This window comes from Pteropus medius, unplaced genomic scaffold (assembly GCF_902729225.1).
Source record: "Pteropus medius unplaced genomic scaffold, Ma_sr-lr_union100, whole genome shotgun sequence".
In the NCBI taxonomy this organism is placed as follows: domain Eukaryota; kingdom Metazoa; phylum Chordata; class Mammalia; order Chiroptera; family Pteropodidae; genus Pteropus; species Pteropus medius.
Window position 1 is genome coordinate 1,446,292 of NW_024342474.1, and position 18,889 is coordinate 1,465,180.

The 18,889-nt window shown below is 48.2% G+C and overlaps 3 protein-coding genes across 6 annotated transcripts in view; all 3 read left to right on the top strand.

The window, feature by feature from the left end:
* The first annotated feature begins 1,342 nt into the window (after positions 1-1,342).
* INHBC (inhibin subunit beta C) lies at positions 1,343-9,708 on the top strand. Its single transcript, XM_039865772.1, has 2 exons — positions 1,343-1,904; positions 8,291-9,708. The coding sequence occupies exons 1-2, from the start codon at positions 1,592-1,594 to the stop codon at positions 9,031-9,033; spliced, it is 1,056 nt and encodes a 351-aa protein (XP_039721706.1). The 5' UTR covers positions 1,343-1,591; the 3' UTR covers positions 9,034-9,708.
* A 16-nt stretch (positions 9,709-9,724) lies between these two features.
* On the top strand, positions 9,725-17,063 carry INHBE (inhibin subunit beta E). The gene is made up of 2 exons (XM_039865771.1): positions 9,725-13,847; positions 14,106-17,063. Exons 1-2 carry the CDS (start codon positions 13,550-13,552, stop codon positions 14,861-14,863), a joined length of 1,056 nt encoding a protein of 351 aa, XP_039721705.1. The 5' UTR covers positions 9,725-13,549; the 3' UTR covers positions 14,864-17,063.
* A 27-nt stretch (positions 17,064-17,090) lies between these two features.
* The window catches only part of GLI1 (GLI family zinc finger 1), a 10,585-nt gene continuing 8,786 nt past the window's right edge, over positions 17,091-18,889 (top strand). For 2 of the 4 annotated variants that reach the window (XM_039865783.1, XM_039865786.1), the window contains exon 1: positions 17,091-17,514. The gene's annotated coding sequence lies outside the window, so the exon portion shown is untranslated. Of the gene's footprint in view, positions 17,515-17,558; positions 17,879-18,889 lie in introns of those variants that run through there. The other 2 variants (XM_039865784.1, XM_039865781.1) reach the window with 1 other exon arrangement.

Below are 18,889 nucleotides of genomic sequence, written 5' to 3' on the forward strand. Positions count from 1 at the left end.
CAATAAATATATTTTAAGCACCTATATTATAGATCAGGCACTGTGTGCTATGCTAGGAATATAATGGTAAGCAGCAGAGATGACTTGCTAAGTGACTACACTACAGATGGTGATTAGGGGCACAGGTCTAGGAAAGGAAAGTCCAGGAAGGCAGATATTGGCAGAATTTCTTCAGCACATCTAGATGTGAGGGGACTCTGGCCCACAAATAAACCTATGTATCAGGAATAATAAACTTTTATTATGCACTTACTATGTGCCAGCCACTGTAAGTACTCTGCACAATTATTTAAATCTCAACACTTTGAGATAATCATTATAGATCTATAATCCCATATTCAAAATCTATAGGGCCACACATGTTTCAGAGAGGTAAAATGGTATAGACAGTTTATATTATATAACATCCCCAGAGGTAGCATCACATAATCAAACAATATTTCTGGAATAAAAAAATGGAATAAAAAATGTATAAATAGTCTCCATATGATTTTTTAAAAGACTGTGAATAACCTAACTCTGTTCAAGTCAGGTTAAGCCACCATATGAGTTACCAAAATATATATATATGGATTACTTGGGGGATTTTGAAATTGTGGATAACAATTTTTCCCACTTCTCCGATGAAGAAATTAAAGCAAGAGAGGTCAAGAGTCACATAACTAATTAAAGAAAGAATTTTAACCAAGGTCATCTGGTTTGAGAACCTATGCTCCTAACTCTACCTGCCACATCTGCCAGGTAAATCTGCCTTGTGGAAACAAAAGCCTTTCCCTGGAGAGCTACTACTCAGGACCTTTTGGGAAGAGAGCCAGAAATTCTGAGAAATCTCAAAATTTCTTTTCCTAAACAGAAGAAACTCCAGAGTAAATCTAGCTCTCAAGTCCCTTCCCCACCTTCAGACTTCCCTCTGAGGACACAAAAGACCTGGCTAGAACACTTCCCCTCTTCTCCCTAAACCTTTCAGACTGGATGTTTCTGAGCCAACAAGGGCTAACAAAAGAATCTGCATTATGAGCCTGAAGGAAGGAGGCGGTGGGGCGGGCTTTGAGAAGTACTAGGCAAAGGAAAATGCAATTCTCAGTTACCTGCATGACAGTGACCTAAAATGCCTGCCAATGACCCCCTCTTGTTTGAGTGTCACCCTTTAACATTCTATCTTCAAACCTCTGATCTCTCCCTTTCCCCACCAGGCTTCTCAGCAAGTCTGCTGATCTGAAGAGGAATTTCATCTCTAACCTTTGTCCCAGGCCTGGCAGCTCACATGGGTAACCCACTGTCTCTCAACATTGGCCCAGGGACAATTCTTTCCCCAAACAAATCAATCTCCCCTTACATCCCCCACTCTGCACTCTCACTGACTATGCATTGGTGACTTCTGCCAAGTTCTACCTGTAACTGGCTTCGTCTCTCAAATCAGATGTTTGGCTGCTCTGTCCCTTGCAACAAGGAGTCATGCCAGCTGAACACACTCTCCTTCCTGGGCCCCTGGTAGCCAGGAGGAAGCCGAGACCACAGCTTTTGAGACCCTGAGCCCCCAATTTGTGGCTCTGTCTCGGTTTGTGTCGCTCAAGGAGGGCCTCCCCCAGCAATGATCTCCTCATTGCTTCAGGCCTTTCTATTCCTGTCTCTGGCCACAGTGGTCACTCCTAGAGCAGACAATCAGTGTCTGGTATGTGGGGAGCCCACCTTGGACCTGGAGAGCCAACGGAAGCTACTTCTCAACCTGGCCAAGAGAAGCATCTTGGACAAGCTGCACCTCAGCCAGCGCCCAACACTGAGTCAGCCCGTGTCCAGAGCTGCTCTGAGGACAGCACTGCAGCACCTCCGTGGGCCCCCACAGGGGGCGCTTCCGGAAGCTGACAGAGGCCAGGAATATGAGATCATCAGCTTTGCTGAGACAGGTGAGTTCCTGGTCTGTAGATCTTCCCCAAAACCTGACCTCTCAAGGAAATGAAAAGCGTCCTCCTCCCAACCTGACCTCTGCCTTTCTCCCCTAAATCATCCAAATTTTTGCCTCTCACAGCCTGCAGTCTCCTAGTCCAGGGCTCCCACATCCCAGGCTCTCTCTTACAGTCTAGACTTGATCAATGGGCAACTGGGAAGTGGATAAATTTCACTTCTTTTGAGACTGACTGCCCCCATCTCTTTTAGCTCATCCCCCTGCACACCCCACAAACCTCCCCAGGCCGTAGTGTGAGCTTATCCACTTCCTGGACTTGGACACAGGGGCTGGAAGCTGCGGAATCTGTCTTTTCTCTGGCCCAAGATCCAGCCTCTTCATCACTCCCTCCCCCAGATGCCTCATCTGGGTAAAAAAGGAAAAGGAAAAACACCAGGGCTATAATACCTCTCCACCCTATCCCTGCTCTCTTGCCTTGATACTTTGGGCGCCCACATCAGAACAGGTTTAAAATGGGACACAGAAAGATAGATAGAGGGCAGAAGAGAATAATTATTTCTACAGAAGGGAGAGGAGTTGAAGAATTTATTGGGCATCTGGAGAGAAAGATCAAGAATTCGGAGAAAGGACTCTAGAAACAGAACAGAAAATGATCTATCTGGTCTCTGAGCTTCCTGCAAGCTCTTTCATAGGTCTGGAAGACCCTTCCTATTCCTGGCCTCCTTCCTCTGGTCAGCACCTACTCCCCTCTCCCTTCAAGACCCAGCACTCTCATCCTTGAAAACCTGCGCTGACCTGAGGGTGAGGTGCTCCCTCCTTGATGGCCCCTACACCCTCACCTTGAACCTGAACTCTCTATGTGGAATTGCCTGTTTCTAGGTTTTCTGTGAAGCCTGACTTCCTATAGGATATCAACTCCTCGAGGTCAGGAACTGTCATTTATTCCCATTTCAGAGGTAATGAAACTGAGGGACAAAGAGGTTTAGTAACTTGCTAAAGGTCACATGACCGGTAAATGATGGAGCCAGACAGCCTAGCTCTAGAATCCATGGCTTTGGCCACTACACCACTCTGCTTCATAAACATGGTAGATGTCCAGTGGACATTGGTCGCATTAAACAACCAAATCACACTGTAAGTCAGTTTGACCACAGTCTAGAGTCCCCAGTGATGAATGAGACCCTATCCTAGTTCAAAAGGTTTCTGCTCATGATTAAGTACACAAACTCTGGAGCGAGCTAGCCTGGGCTCAAATCCTTGCTCAGACATTTATTACTGTGTGCATTGGGTTGTTAATAGTTTTCTCATGTGTAAAATGGGCATATAAGAGGATAGGTGAGATAATTAAATAAGCTAATACAGGTAATATACTTAGAAAGCAAAGGTAGGAGGGAACAGGAAATGGAAGATTCAGCTACTGCCCATGAGGGGTTTAGTTGCTGCTGTTGGAAAGAAATTAATTAGAATATAAGGCATAATGAAATAAATGCTAGGTGAGGGCACAAGAGCTTGCTGCGCCAGGAGTAACTCATTGAGACCTGATGAGACAGAGAAGTCTTTCAGAAAAAGATTACAAATGGGCTGGCATTTTGAGTAAGTTTGACTTCGTTGGGTAGAGAATGGTAAATAACATCCTAAAATAGAGGGGGGAAACATAGGAAAAAGTCTGAAGGAGTAGACCGCATTTGGGATTGAAAAGTAGTTTGGAGTCAATGAGCTTAAGGTGGACAGATGGCCATGAACCATGAGTCACTTGAATATCGAAATCCTGCTTCTTTTTTTTTTTTTTACCTTTGTATCCCTGACACTTAACCCAGTTTCTGGCACATGTGACAATAATGATGGTTGCCAAGTATTTGGTGTACCTGCCTTATCTCATTTAATCCTCAAACCACTCTATAAAGTAGACTTTAGTAGTCTCATCTTATGAATGCAGAAACTGAGACTAAATGAAAACTTATGTGGCCAAATTCATACGGCTTGCAAAGGGCAGAATTCAAACACAGTTCTCTCTGACTTCAAAGTCTGTATACTTTCCACATATCTGCTAATCAATGAATGAATACAGCATTCAGGCCAGAGGGGCCTGATCTGTTATGAAGTTTGGAGGTGAGAATGACTGATACCTGGATTCCATTTTTTACATTTAAATATATTAGCTTGATGTTTCATTCCAATTTATGTTGTCATTTATTGCATAGTATGAAAGAAAGATCTGAAAATTGTTCTTGCTGGTGGTTTGAAGAGGGAGAGCTTGGCACTCTGGGGAAACTAGGAGAACGGCCTTCAGCGGTTCCTGGAAGTGGCTCATACTGGCTCATGAGTGTTGATTGTGAACATTTCCCAACTCTGCATCCAGTGATATCACATTGATAGTTTTAAATAGGCCATGGTGGGAGGATTTATACTACAGAAATTGGCAAACACTACAAATCAAGGTTTTTTATTTTCCTCTGGAATCCAGTTGTTAAACATTTACCAACACACCACTGCCTGTGACCTAAAAATACAAGTTATCTGCCTTCCGCTTACCTAATGTACAATACTCAGACATAGATGGGATAATTGTGATAGACACTCCTGTTTACCCCAAATCCAGAATCTCTTTGGTTAGGGCCTGGTTATACTCCCTGGTAGGATTTTTCTCTCTCAAGAAGAGCCCACCACTGCACTCCTGGGCTTCTAGAACCACTCTCTCAGCCCTCGGCTCTATCTTCTGAGATGTCTTTCCTTTTAGGAAACATAGGAAATAACCTACGTTGTGGCTGAGTGGTTTTCTCAGCCTTCTTCCTGCCCAAAGAAGTTGGGGGCCCAATTCATTTTGAATTGTCTCTGTTCCATTTAGTCCAAACTAGTATTGCTTTTGCTATTAAAATTCTCTTTAAACTTCCCTTCTAAATAATAAATTGTAGTTCACAGACAAAAGGCACTCCACTCTTTCAAGACAGACCCCTCTTTAGGTTACAAGTTTGAGTGTTGTGGGACACGACTCTTAAGATTCTTAGATTCCCTTTTGTCTAGTTGAGAGGATCTATAGAAAGAACATCTTAAATTTTAGATCTTAACAAAGATGTTAGATCTTAGCAAATGGTCTTATGGCTGATCCTTTATTTGTTTTGATATTCACACTGAGGCTTTATTTTACTGGCAGTATTCTGGATTTGATCTTTGCCCTGAGACCATTTCTTACTCGGAGAACCTTTTGCCATACAGAGAGGCAAGGAATTAAAAAATATTTTATTGTTCAATCTAACAAGTCCTGTTGGAAATATTTAATCTAAATTCTGTTTCAAAATTGAACAGTTCCTTTTTGAATTCATCTCACTCCTGAAATGCCTTATCATAGGCAGCTAAAATAAGCCAATTGACACTTTCAGTATTCTGCCTGGAAATATCTTTAGCTAAATTCACAACTTTGTTAGATATCATTTCTAGCTTTCAAGTTATCGCAGCTGATAGCCAATACATAACACCGGTTCCCCTTTCTCCAACTTCCAATAGCAATTTCTTCACTGCTCTTCCTACCTTCACTAACCATCTCCTTGCCATCTTTCCAACCTCTGCTCACCACCCAGTCCCAAAAACAATGCTACATTTTAGATCTTTGTTACAGAGCAACCTACTTCTGATACTAGTTTCTGTTTCAATTAACTGTTAATATAACAAATCAGCCCAAATATAGAGGCTTAAAGTGAAAAATTCAATATTTCTCATGATTCTGTAATTTGATTGGGCTTATCTGGACAGTTCCGTTTCATGTGGTCTAGCTGAGGTCACTAATGTAACTGCATTAAACCAGGAGCTCAAATGGGACTAGAACATCTAAGATGGTCTTCGATCCTCCAAAATCTCTCTCCACATGGCTTCTCATCATTTGGTAGTCTAGCCCAAGTTTCTTTGAAGCATGGTAGTTGGCTTTCAAGAGGATGAAGCCTTAGTGTGTAAGTACTTAATTGAGCTTCTGCTTGCACTATGCTTGCCTATGTCTCATTGGCCAGATCAAGTCACATGGCCGAACCCAGACTTAATATGGGAAGAAACTGCACAAAGCCATGAATATTGGGAGCTGTTGTTCATTGGGGGCCAACAATGTAATAGTCTACCACANAAATAAATAAATAAATAAATAAATAAATAAATAAATAAATAAAGCAGCATTTACTCAATAAATAGCATTCCCTGGAGAGGGGACAAAAGAAGAAGAAGAAGAAGAAGAAGAAGAAGAAGAATAGCTAAGGTCAAATTATAATAGGCATTCAACTATTTCCTAAAGGAGGTTGAACTTTATTCACCAATAAGTTTTTTGAGATGATGAATTTTATGATCTAGCCAAGTTTTGGGAAATAACTCTGGTGTCAGTGTAATATAAGAATTAAAGAAATGAAAAACCATCCATTCAACAAATGTTTATTGAGTGTCTACTATGTACTAAGTACTAGGGGTACAATGATGAACCATACAGGCACAATCTCTATCTTCATGGAGTTTACATTCTAGCTAGGGCGGGGGGTGGGCAGGGAGCAGAGGAGTGAAAGAGAGGCACATAGTAAACAAATGAATGAAAAAACTAAGATGATTACAGAGAGTGAGAGTGGCTGTAAATACAGTTACGCTGGATGATGTATCAGAGAGATGGGGGTAGAGTTGAAGTCTGCTTAGGTTGGTCAGGGAAGCTTCTCTGAGGAGGAGACATTTGAGGTGAATGCCAAAAAAGAGCCACTCATTTAAAGATCTTGGAAAGATATTCCAGGCAGGGGAAACAACAGGTGCGAAGACCATGAGGTAGATCTATGTTTGGTGAGTTCAAGTATAGGTTGAATGTACTAAAGAAGTATAGGGTGAAGTCACTAAATAGCACAATACCTAATCATATAAGTTTTTTTTTTTTTATGTTAAGGGGTTTAGATTTTATTCAAATAACAATGGGAAGACTAAAGAATTTAAAGCTGATGTGGTTAAGCTGATCAGGTTTATGTAATAAAAAGACCATTCTAGATGATGTGTGGAGAATGGGTTGGAGGGCAACAGTGAACTATCTGGGAACCTATTGCCATAGTTCAAGAAAAAGATTGTGGGTTGAACTAATGTAGAGTAGAGGAGGTGGGATAAGTGAAGTTATATTCCAAATTGGAAGTAGAATTGACAGATCTTGAAGATAATTTCAAAATAGGAGATCAAGGTTTTGGCTTAACCAATGCATTTATAGGGAAGGGGAAGATTGGGAGGGAATAGGTTTGGGTTGGGGGATAAATCTAGAGCTCTTCTTTGAACATGAAAAGTTCGATATATCATTGGATGTCCAAGTGGAATATCAGTTCAGTAGCTGGATATACAAGCCTGAGGCTCAGAGAAATGTCAGAGGGATATATATTTTGGAGTCATCAGCATATAGATAGAATTGATGGGATCGATCTGAGAGAGAGTATAGGTAGAGAAGAGAAAGGAGAAGGGAGCTCAGAACCTCCAACGATTAGATGTCAGGAGGAGGAAGGGGAGCTGTCAGCAAAAAAAAAAGACCAAGATGGAGTGGCCAGAGTCATGAAAGCCAGGAGAAGAAAATAATTTCAAGAAAAATGTGGTTAAGTTTGTCAAACACTGTTTTAAGGTCAAGTAAGATGAATATAAAGAGATAAAACCATTGGACTTGGCAATGTGGAAGGTACTGATAATCCTGACAAGAGTAATTTCAGTGGAATGAAGGGAATAGAAAAACAATTAAAGTGTTTCAATAGGACAAGTGAGGGATAAAAAGGCAAAATTGGGCAATAATAATAGCGATAGGAAGAAATGCATAGACCTTAGAACCATTGTGGTGAGGAATTGGATGTGGAGAGTAAGGGAGGGGAACATATGGTTTCTACAGATGATAAGAAGGGCAGTCGTGCCACCAATTCTAAGAACGGAAAGAGAGGTATATGGGAGAAAAAAAGAATGATTTCTGCTTGGGACATATAGATTTGAATGTGCTGGCAGGACATTCATGTGGCCTAAAGCATTCGATGATTCCCAAATCTATATGTCCAATACAGAGGTACAAAGTAGTGTGGACTGGACATTCGAATTTGAGAATCACCAGCATAAAAATTATATTGGCTGACCATGAATGTAAAAGGGAATGAGGGTCAAAGACAAGCCTTGGAGAACTCTCACATTCAAGTGATGGTCAGATAAAGAAAAGATAGCAAAGAAAATCAAGGAAGAGTCATAAGAGAGTTGTATAATGGAAGCCAAGGGAGAAAAGATTTTCCTGAAGGAAAGGGTAGTCAACAATACTAACAATTTGGTCAAAAATGAACAAAGAGTATTCCAACATGCTCAGAATAGAGAGATGGCTGATAGAATTGACACTCAGGAGGCCACGATGACTGGGGCTTCTTCTGTCCACAGGCCTCTCCAACATCAACCAGACTCGTCTTAATTTCCACTTCTCTGATAGAACTGTTGGTGGCATGGAAGTCCAGCAAGCCAGACTCATGTTCTTTGTGCAACTCCCTCCCAATACCATCTGGACTTTGAAGGTGAGGGTCTTAGTGCTAGGCCCACATGATGCCAACCTCACCTTGGCCACTCAGCACCTGCTGGAGGTGGATGCTAGCGGCTGGCACCAACTCTTCCTGGGGCCTGAAGCTCAGGCTGCCTGCAGCCAGGGACACCTGATCCTGGAGCTGGTATCTGAAAGTCAGATAGCCCAGAGCTCAGACATCCTGGGTGGGGCTGCTCATAGGCCTTTCGTGGCAGCCCGAGTGAGAGTTGGGGGCAAGCAACGGGTCCGCCGGCATGGCATTGACTGCCAGGGTGAGTCCAGGATGTGCTGTCGACAAGAGTTTTTTGTGGACTTCCGTGAGATTGGCTGGGACGACTGGATCATCCAGCCTGAGGGCTATGCAATGAACTTCTGCACAGGGCAGTGCCCACTGCATGTGGCAGGCATGCCTGGCATTGCTGCCTCCTTTCACACTTCAGTGTTCAATCTTCTCAAGGCCAACACAGCTATGGGCACCACTGAAGGTGGCTCATGCTGTGTGCCCACAGCCCGGCACCCCCTGTCTCTGCTCTACTATGACAGGGACAGCAACATTGTCAAGACTGACATACCTGACATGGTGGTAGAAGCCTGTGGGTGCAGTTAGTATGGGCAGCCCAAGGTAGAGTAGGCAAACATGCTCCCACAGAGGTGCCCATCCTTAAGAGGAGGGACTGACCCCATAACTGCCTCTATCCAAAAGGTGGGCTCCCTCTTCTTAGCAACCTATGGAAATTATCCCAACTTTGACTTGAGGAGATCCTCATCTAAGGAGATTCACTGTACCATCTTCAAAACCACCAGCCTCTTTCTTAGAGCATAGTGCATCCAGTAAGCCCCACATGCTCAACTGCCCTCCCAGAGACTCTGATCTACCTCCAACCATGAGCAGTGCCATCTGGTTTCCAGGCGGTGTCCACCCTTAATCCGCTATGCCTCCCAGCCCTTTCCACTCAATGGCCCCCTCCCTGTTTAAGTTGACATAGACCCTTCTTTTGATTTTCTGGATTTCCAAAGAGCCCCCTCCTTGGTTTCACCAAAAATTAGATCACTACTCTTCAAAATGAGGCTTATTCATCTCTGTGTGTTGAGCCTCTTTCTTTCTTATTTGACCAGGTGGGCTTCTGAGGCTCTCTTGGCACACCCACGTCCATTTTTTGTCTTTCTGTCCTGTTCTATGCCCTCAAGGGCTGACTCACTTGAGTTTCTTTGGCCCCTTTTTCCTCTGAGTTTGACTAAGGGGAGACACAGGCAAGAAGTCCTGGTATTACTCCTGTTCTCTCCACCTAGGTGCCATGGCCATGTCCCTACAGTTCCTGTCTGGCTACCCCCTTCCATGGCTCCAGCTCTGCCTAGCTTCTGATATCACTGCTTCCGAGATAGCAGCTTGTAATGGCTCTCCACTCTTGCTATTCTCTGGGTGCTTCAACATCTCTCGTTGGTTCCTTTAACCCTGCCCATACCTCTGCAAAGAAGTTCTTTATTAAGTCTTCTGAGCAACGCAAACACAGACAGCTGAGTGGGTCTTTTGTCTCCTGCCAGGACCCCAACTGACACCCCAGATGACACACAGCCTTCCTGCTCTGACCGCTTCAGCTCTCTCCTCACACAGACTCCTTGGGGCTGAGTTATTGTGTCTATCCCACCCATCCCACACTTCATGCCTCTTCCTCCCCAGGCTGCTTCCTCTTCTTTGTTAGGTCCCCTCCACGCTCCCAGAACCATCTCTGCTGGTCTCAAGGCCAGTAACACCAGGGTTTTACCTGTTCCTCTCCTCCCCCTGCACTCACTCCAAGAGATAAGACTCCTCTCCTCCCTCTGCGCTCACTCGAAGAGATAAGACAGATCAGTGCTCAATGAGCGAGTAGGCTGACAACCTGTGGGGAAACACTGGCGAGAAGCAAAGGAATGGAGAGCTGTCTGGCTTCCTTTCACTGATCTCCAGGTCTCCATCTAGGAGTCCTGCCTGGAAGCTGAAACTGGCCAAGGGCCACTTGAGTGAGACAGGGAAAAGAAAAGGAAGTCCTGGAGTGAGAAGAGGGAGGCATTTGCTCTGAGACTGGGTCCTCTCTAGACCTTTGCCCTCTACCTCCACCATCTCCACTCTTTGGTTGAACAGCCCTGAACCATGGGTCGATATTGTCTGCAGCCCAAGGCCGAGTTTTCGCAAAACCCATGTGTCCTTTGGGTTACGTGATGTCTGTGTTTGCTCATCTTATAACCCCTTCCTACCAGGGTCTGAGGGCTCTGGAATAGGAACCCTAGAGGAGAAAGTCTGAAAGGGACCTCCTGGAGGATTACAAATCTGAGCTGCTGCTGGGCTTCTTGAGCAAACTTATGGAAGTTATCCCACCTTTGGCTTGAGGAGATCTTCATCTAAGGGGAGAATTTAAGGAAGTCTTCTAGTGCCTCTCCCTCCACTCCACCCTGCTCCCAGACCTAACTCCCTTCCTCCCATTACAGCTTTAGTCCCCAGGGTCAAGACTAAGGTGAAGTGAAGTGAAGCACTCACCCTAGGGGCAAAAATTTTAAGGAGATATCAGAAAATTCATCAATAATGATAAATAATATTTTAATTCAGTATTTTTAAAACATTGAAATTAGCGCAAAAAATATATGATGAACTAATTGGCAAACTTTAAAATAAACACAGGATTAGTATTATTCCCTGTCTTGTTTGGCTCCACCTTTCGTAACAAGGGGTAAGAGTGGGTCTATCTTTTTCCAAACCTTTTCTTCCAGAGAACTCCCTGGTCCATAACTCTAAACTCTGTCAGGCTTTTCTTATTTGGGTAAGATAATCATTCAGGCTTCTTCTACTTCCTTACCCGCCCCCAAACCTGTCACTAACCCCCAGCCCCCAACCAGGTTGGTGGTAGGGCGGGCCTGTGAGGCAGATGGCTGTGGTATTTATAACCTGGGAGCACTTCTTGGGAAAAGTGACTAAGATGCTAAGAGCATATTTATAGCTGGGTTCTGACGTAAGTGTCAGTGGGGAGGTAGGGCCGGGCCAGGCACAGCAGCAAGAGGGTAGGAAGAGCTGGAAATTGGGGGCACATGACAGAGAGGGTGAGGGAGGGGTGGGGTCAGGGACTCCTACAGCCACTTCTTGCTGCTTACCTTGACTCTGTCTCCTGGCACCAACAGGTAAGCCCTCTGAAACACCACCATGACCTGTGTTTTGCATTTCTGTGGTCCAGACCCTAGGGGCTAGAGGGCTTTCATTCACCAGCTAGACAAACTGAGAGATAGCTAGGAGCTGGGGAGGGCACTGGGCAGAGGGGCTTGGATATGTTTCAGGACCTAGGGAGAAATGCAGGGTGGACAGGAAGTTCTAAAAGTCCTATTGGCCCTTCTCCCTGCTCCCCACCACAAGGTGCCCTGAATTTCTAGGAAGAGCCTCACACCCATCACCAAGCTCCATTGCCACCTGTTAGTGTGATGAGGTCCCAAACCAAAGTTAGCAGTGATGTGGGTCCGGACGACTACCTCTGCTCTCTAGCAGTGGCAAGGTGAGAGAGTAGAGTGATCAGCTTATCTGTCTCCTGTTGGAGAGGCAGGGTCCCCAGAGTGAGAGGTTGGGAAGTGCTCCATCTCTCCACTCTGCAGAGTAGCCCCTTCCCTGAGAAACTGGTCAGCTCTAAGGCAGCTGCTGTCCAGTAGCGCAGCACTGCCACATGGTGGACACTGGTGGTACTGAGGCCCAGCTCCCAAAGCACGACCTCTCTCTCTGATGCCAGATCTAATAGTCTCTCTTGACAGTCCCCACGGACTAAATAGTGGGGAGATGAATAAAATGAAGTGGGGGAACATTTCCAAATCAGACTCACATCCTCTCAGCTTCTTGGAGAAACTGGGGCATAAGGAGAAAGGCTAGCATGAAACCTTCCCTCATGAGTTCAAGGTGGAGGGGCCTTGGCCTTCCCATTTAAAGTCAGTGAGAAAATGTAGTAGGGAGGGCTGGGATTGGAACTGAGGTTGCTGTACTTTGCTTTGCTCTAAAAAGTCCTTAAACCACCCACTTCCCATCTCCATTAACATAGGCCTGGTTCCACTTCTAGGATGCCTCACATTTAGGCAACTCTCACAGTCCCCTGAAAGAGAACCAGCAACTGTGTATAAGCCCTACCAAGTCTCATGCCCTCTGCCAGCCTTGATGGACTCTGTTCTGCTGTAAGATTGCATCACCTTCACTCCCACCTCTCTGGGTTTCCCCAGACATCACAGTAGTATGCTAAACCCCATGCTCCTGCCCTCCTCCACATTGTGCTTCAGTCCAACTGGACTCTGGGCGGCCAGCACAGGCAGGGTCAGGGAGTGACTTCTGTGTCTCGTGGCACTGCCACCTTGGCCTGGGCAAGAGGACTCCATTTCTCCCACCCCCGCCTTCCAACCTCTCAACCCTGTCCCAGCCCCATTGCTAGAAATAAAGAGACCAGAGTTCTCCTTCTTGCCCAGAGATCCCAGAGAAATAACCACTGAAACTCACAGCTACCCTCATGGAAACTGCTGCTGCAGTGGCTGCAGGACAGGCTAGAAAGGCTGGAGGGATGGGGAGAAATAGCCCTTCCCCACCTTGCTATATGAAGTTCCCTCCCCCGAGTCCCAGACCTTGGGGACAGAGCATGTGAAATCATCCTTTCTTGCATCATGCGTGTCCACACTGCCCCCCCCCCCATACCCTACCTTAAGCTCAGTGACCAGGGCCAGATGGTGAAACCCGAGCTCCGGGGGTGGGGGGGGGGACCTCCACCCCCTGCAGGGGCTTGATGGGCAGCACAGCTAGCCAATCTGGGGCTCAGAGGGTAGGTCTGCTGGCTGACCACGAGGTGAGGGAGCCCCAGGCCGCTGGCTCTAAAGAGGCCTGTCAGTAACCAGACATGAGCTGTGAGGGTCAAACTGGCAGACTGTGCTAAACACAGCTACCCATCGGATCATCCACTTTCTGACTTCCTGAGTCCCAGGCAAGAGAAGATAGGTGGCTCTACCCTTCACTAAGGGTAGGCGTGGCACTGGTGTCTGCTGTTGCTGTGCCCTCATTGGCCTTCAAGAAATCAGACTCAACAGAAGGAGCAACTGCCTTGCGAGGCTCCCGTCCAGACCCGGAGCCATTTATCAAGAGCATGGGGCTCCCTGATGTCCAGCTCCAGTTGGTGCTGCTGTGGGCACTGGTGTGGGCACAGGGGGTGAGGTCTCTGTGTCCTTCCTGTGGGGCCCCCACACTAGCACCCCAAGCAGAACGAGCTCTGGTCCTGGAGTTAGCCAAGCAGCAAATCCTGGAGGGTCTGCACCTGACCAGTCGTCCCAGAATAACTAATCCTCCATCCCAGGCAGCGCTGACCAGAGCTCTTCGGAGACTACAGCAGGAAAGTGTGGCTCCAGCGAAAGGGGAGGAGGTCATCAGCTTTGCTACCACCACAGGTGGGTGAAGGAGAGACAGGCAGAAAGCAAACAGGGAAAGGGTGGCAGAAAGGGAGACTGACAGAAAAGGCAGCCCTCCTCTGGGTGTGGGAGGAGGAGGAGGAGATAGGGCAGGGACTGGCTGTGGAGGACGAAAGGCAGTCCTTTTTTCTTCTAAAGGTGAGTGCTAGGGAGAATAGTGGGCAGGGCTTGCAGAAGTCTCAGAGGAGAGCTCCATCTCTGCTCAGTCTCTCAGTCCTTTCTCCATCTTTCTGGCAGACTCTTCCACTTCAACCTGCAGCTCCACGCTCACCTTCCACCTGTCCACTCTTCCATCCCACCATCTGTACCATGCGCGCCTATGGCTGCATGTGCTCCCCACCCTTCCTGGCACTCTTTACTTGAGGATCTTCCGATGGAGCCCTAGGAGGAAGCGTCGAGGGTCCCGCACCCTCCTGGCTGAGCACCAGATGACAGGCCCTGGCTGGCATGCCCTGACTCTGCCCTCCAGTGGCTTGAAGGGTGAGGAGTCTCATGTCCTGAAACTCCAACTGGACTGCAGACGCCTAGAAAGCAACGGCACAAATGCCCAACAACCTCAGCGGCTGCTGGACACAGTGGGAGACCAGCGGCCCTTCCTGGAGCTTAAGATCCAGCCCAATGAGCCTGGAGCAGGCCGGACCAAGAGGAGGACCCTCACCTGTGAGCCTGAGACCCCCTTATGTTGTAGGCGAGACCATTATGTAGACTTCCAGGAACTGGGATGGCAGGACTGGATCCTGCAGCCTGAGGGTTACCAGCTGAATTACTGCAGTGGGCAATGCCCCCCACACCTGGCTGGCAGCCCAGGCATCGCTGCCTCCTTCCATTCTGCTGTCTTCAGCCTCCTCAAGGCCAACAACCCTTGGCCCTTGGGTACCTCCTGCTGTGTCCCTACTGCCCGAAGGCCTCTCTCTCTCCTCTACCTGGACCGCAATGGCAATGTGGTCAAGACAGATGTACCAGATATGGTGGTAGAGGCCTGTGGCTGTAGCTAGCAAGAGGAACTGGGTTCTGGAGTAAAGAGATCAAGTTGGGGGTTCCCAGGCAAACAGCATCTGTGGCTGGAGGCATCAGATTCTTAATCTGCATACCCTCCCATGGGCCACCAGGCAGTATGACTGGGTTGACCCCTATGGGACCCAAATGGGGACGTTTTTGTCCAGACTGTGGCCTATTCCAGGCTGGCTGATATGTGGGGAGATGGGGAATGTGTGTCCTCTGAAGAAATCTAGCCAGAAAGCATGATTTCCTACTCTAAGGTTTGTGAGAACATGGCAGAAGCAAGGGAGGGAGGGAGGGAAGGAGGAGGCAGAGAAAAATTACTCAGTCTCTCCCAAGAAGAGAAAGTCCTCAAGTGAGGGAAAGAAGAAGCAGACTGAGGGCCCAGCAAGCTTGGGGCAGGGGAAACAGGCTGGCCAAGAGTATGACTATTGAAGTGCTTTAAGGGAGGGTCAAGAGGGAGATGGGCAAGGGGCTGTTGGAAAGTGTTTAGCAGAGCTGAAATGGGAGTCAGGAGAGAGGGGTACTGAGCCTGAGAAGTTTCTTGTTTTTTCCTAGTGGGGGGCAGGACCCACTGGGGAGACAAACGTCTATACTTTCCTAATAAAAATGGAAAAAAATCAATGTACGAGTCATAATAAAGAGCTGAGATGATGGTCCAGAGCAATGGTATTCAGGATGTGAGCAGGGGACCCCTGGAGGGGTCCCTAGACCGTTTCAGGGGTATCCATAAGGTCAAAACTATTTTCATAAAAATACTAAGGTCTGATTTGCCTTTCTATTTTCATTATCTCAAAAGTGTACAGTGGTGTCTTCCAGAGGCTGCGTGATATGTGATTACATCATCTTTCTGACACCATTTTTAACGGGATGTGTATTTGTGTATTCTTGGGTTACAAACCTTTTCAGTTTCAGTTTCTAATATAGTAAATTGATATAAACCATATAAACAAAAGCTCAATCATTTTAAGAGTACAAAGGAGTTTTGAAACCGAAATGTTTGAGAATGGCTGATCTAGAGACCTGGGTGGGGAGAGGAAAGCAGTGTGCTCTGAAAGAACTTCCCTGGAAGAGCAGGCACATTGCAAAGATAGAAGCATGTGTACCATCCCTTCTCCGGTGACCATTGGTCTTGCCTGACGGTCTGGGTACAACTGGCGTCTGGGTCAAAGTCATGTGGGGGAGGAGGCTCAAATAGGGCTCCTTATCTGTCCCTCCCAGCTACTATCTATATTTGTCTGGCCTCAGACCTCTTCCTAGTTTCACCTTTTCCTCTTGACCCCCAGACTGAACAGTTAACCTACTGACCCTCCAGGTCCAAGGAGATGGTTCTTGGAAGCAGAGCTAAGGTGTGGGAGGTTTGTCTGATGGGTGACAGAAAAGGAAGGGGCTTCTTTCCCCCACCATGCTCTCTCCCCTTTCTCATAAAGAAAGGTCAGAGAGACTAAAATAGCTGCCCCTTCCCTTGCATCCGGTCACCATGGCAACACAAATTCAAAGCGACAGGGCACTCCACTATCAGACGCTACCACTCTGCACTAGCATCCTCTGCCAGTGTGCCCCTCCGTTTCTTTGGGCTCATACAACCCTCTCCCTGGGCTCCTAACTGAGCTTTGGTGCGGGGACCAGCCTCCTCTACCTCTGGACTTCGAGAGAGTGTCATGTGCCGAAAAGGCCAGCAGAGGGAGCAGACAGCCTTGAGGAGCTGAAAGAGAGCGGGCAGCGCAGAGGTGCGGAGGTGGCCGCAATCTCCAGAACTTCGAGAGGAAGGAGAAATAGGGTTCCTCGGGAACCCCGTTTCCGTGCCAGGGTTCCTTAGTAACCTTGTGAACACGCGCCCTGCACCCAAAGCCTCAGCCGCTGTTCCTCTTTTATGTTCCGTAGACCCCTTACCTTCCGCCCAGGACCCCCCAACCCAATCCTGCTTTTCACCAAACCCCAACTCCGTCCCAGCCCCTTCATATATCATCCGAAGGGTGAGGCCGGCAGATAAACTACAAGGTGGAGGAATGCTCAGAACCAACCAAAGTCGACGACCCTACCTCCAACATTATCTTTCTGGGATGAACGTTTTCTCCACTCCTCCGCCCCATGTATTCCTCAATCTGTTTTTCTGGCTCTGGTTCAGGGCCTCTTCGTGGACAGCCCATCCAAGAATCCATGCCGGGACTTACTGCCCACCACCAACAGCGTGTTCAGCCCCGGGTGGGGTGGGGGGGGAGTTAGGCAGCCTAGGGTCCCTCAAGGGAGGGGGAGGATCCTGGGGGTCCTGGGGGTGCAATAAGCCCGGCACCCCCTCTCTCGCTTCCAGCCAGCCCGCTTCATCCTCCAGAACAGCAAGAGGGAGGGAAATAGGAGGGAGGTGAGGAGCGAGCGGGAAGAGAGGCGGCGCGCCAGCGGCTTGAGCGAGAAAAAGTTTTTGCAGAAGAGAAAAAAAAAGTTTGCGCTTCTCACGGGTGGTCCCGGCTTGCGGCCCGACGGGCTGGGCCGGCGGGAGGGCTGGGGGCCAGGTTAGCGGGGGGTGGGGGTGGGGGTGGCACCGAGGCTGCGCTACCGTGGCCCTGTCCGCCGCCCCTCCCCACCACACACCCCCCAGCCCAGACTACAGCCCTGGACCGCGCATCCCGAGCCCTGCGCCCAGACGGAGGTGAGAAGGGGGGCAGGCGGGGGACCACCTGGGAGCGGTGGGGGAGGGGGCCTGAGGGGATGCTCTGCTTGTGAGGGACTCTGCCTATCCAAGAGGGAGAACTGGGTCACAGAAGCAAAATGGGGGTAGGAGAGCCTGGGGTGAGATATTAGAAAGTTTGGAGATTTTTTTTCATTTGTATCTCTCTTTCTCTGTATCTCTTTTCTTCTGACAGTCTGTGTGTCTCTGCTTCAGGCAACCGTGGATCTCTTTGTCTGTCTCCACCTCGCCCATACATTAGAAACATCTCACTTTCATGAGGTTGGCATGAAGAGGCTGGAGGGACAGCTAGCTGGAAGTCTGCATGGTAGAGAGGGAACTCCAGGTGTGTCTCTGAGCGCCGGCAGCAAGACGTCAGTATTTCTGAAAGGAGGGGACAGCTAAGGAGAGAGCCCTAGGTGGGGTGCGGATGGGTGTGTATGAAGTGACAAAACTACTGGGGGGGGATTAGCTGGGCCTGAACCCCTGACCTGTCTTGTGACACATGTGCTTGCTGATGCATGTGTTTTGGGGGAAAAGAGTGTATTTTAGACAAGGAAGGGGGATAAGGGGCCAAGTGTCTAGTTTAGGCCCTAGAAATACTCCCCAAGGAATTTGGACTTCTGAGTCCCTAGGGCTGTAGGCTGGGTGCTGAGGAGCCGAAGAGTCCTTGTCTTGACCCTCTGACCTCAGGACCACCAGGGCAGTTGGGGCCAGCGGCAGTGAGACCCCTACTGGGACTGGGCGGGACCGCTGGCCTATGCATCCCCGTTGGCCACCTCTCAAACAGAAGCTGGGGACGGAGGCCCCTCCTTTGGCTCAGACCACCCTGCCTGCCCTTGCTCCCCGCTCTGAAGCCTCTTTCAGGCCCCGTGACCCCGAAACAATCCGTCCTGGGCAGCTAGTTTTGGGTGCGGGATTAGGGAAAGGGGATCCCACAGAGACTGGGAACTAAAGGTTTTAGGGGACTGGAAAACTGGGGTCTTCATAGAATAGGTCTTTACGGTCTAGTAGAGGGAGAAAGTGGGGCGATTTCCCGGGGTAGTTGTAAGGTCCGGAGTTAGAGTAGTTTTTCCTAGGGGGGCGGGGTCCAGACCCCCCCATTAACTCTCCGGCATCCCCTGCCAGACGGCGAGGATCCGGTCCTTGACGTCACTAAGGGGGTTCCCGGGGGTCTGGAGGGGTTAACTCTTGGGAAGCCAGCTGGGATGTCAAGGAACCTAAGGTGTCCTGACCAATCCCTTCCCACACACACCTTATTTTATTTACTCAGTCACTTTTCCTATAGTTTCTGGATCCTTTCTTTTCTACCCCGCCACTGGGTCCCCCACTCTCCAACAGTGCACCCGCCACCCCG

Coding starts and splice junctions, on each gene's coding strand:
- INHBC (XM_039865772.1), top strand. CDS start 1,592: ATGATCTCCTCATTGCTTCAGGCCTTTCTATTCCTGTCTCTGGCCACA. Junction 1,905..8,290: donor CATCAGCTTTGCTGAGACAG/GTGAGTTCCTGG, acceptor TTCTGTCCACAG/GCCTCTCCAACATCAACCAG.
- INHBE (XM_039865771.1), top strand. CDS start 13,550: ATGGGGCTCCCTGATGTCCAGCTCCAGTTGGTGCTGCTGTGGGCACTG. Junction 13,848..14,105: donor CAGCTTTGCTACCACCACAG/GTGGGTGAAGGA, acceptor TCTTTCTGGCAG/ACTCTTCCACTTCAACCTGC.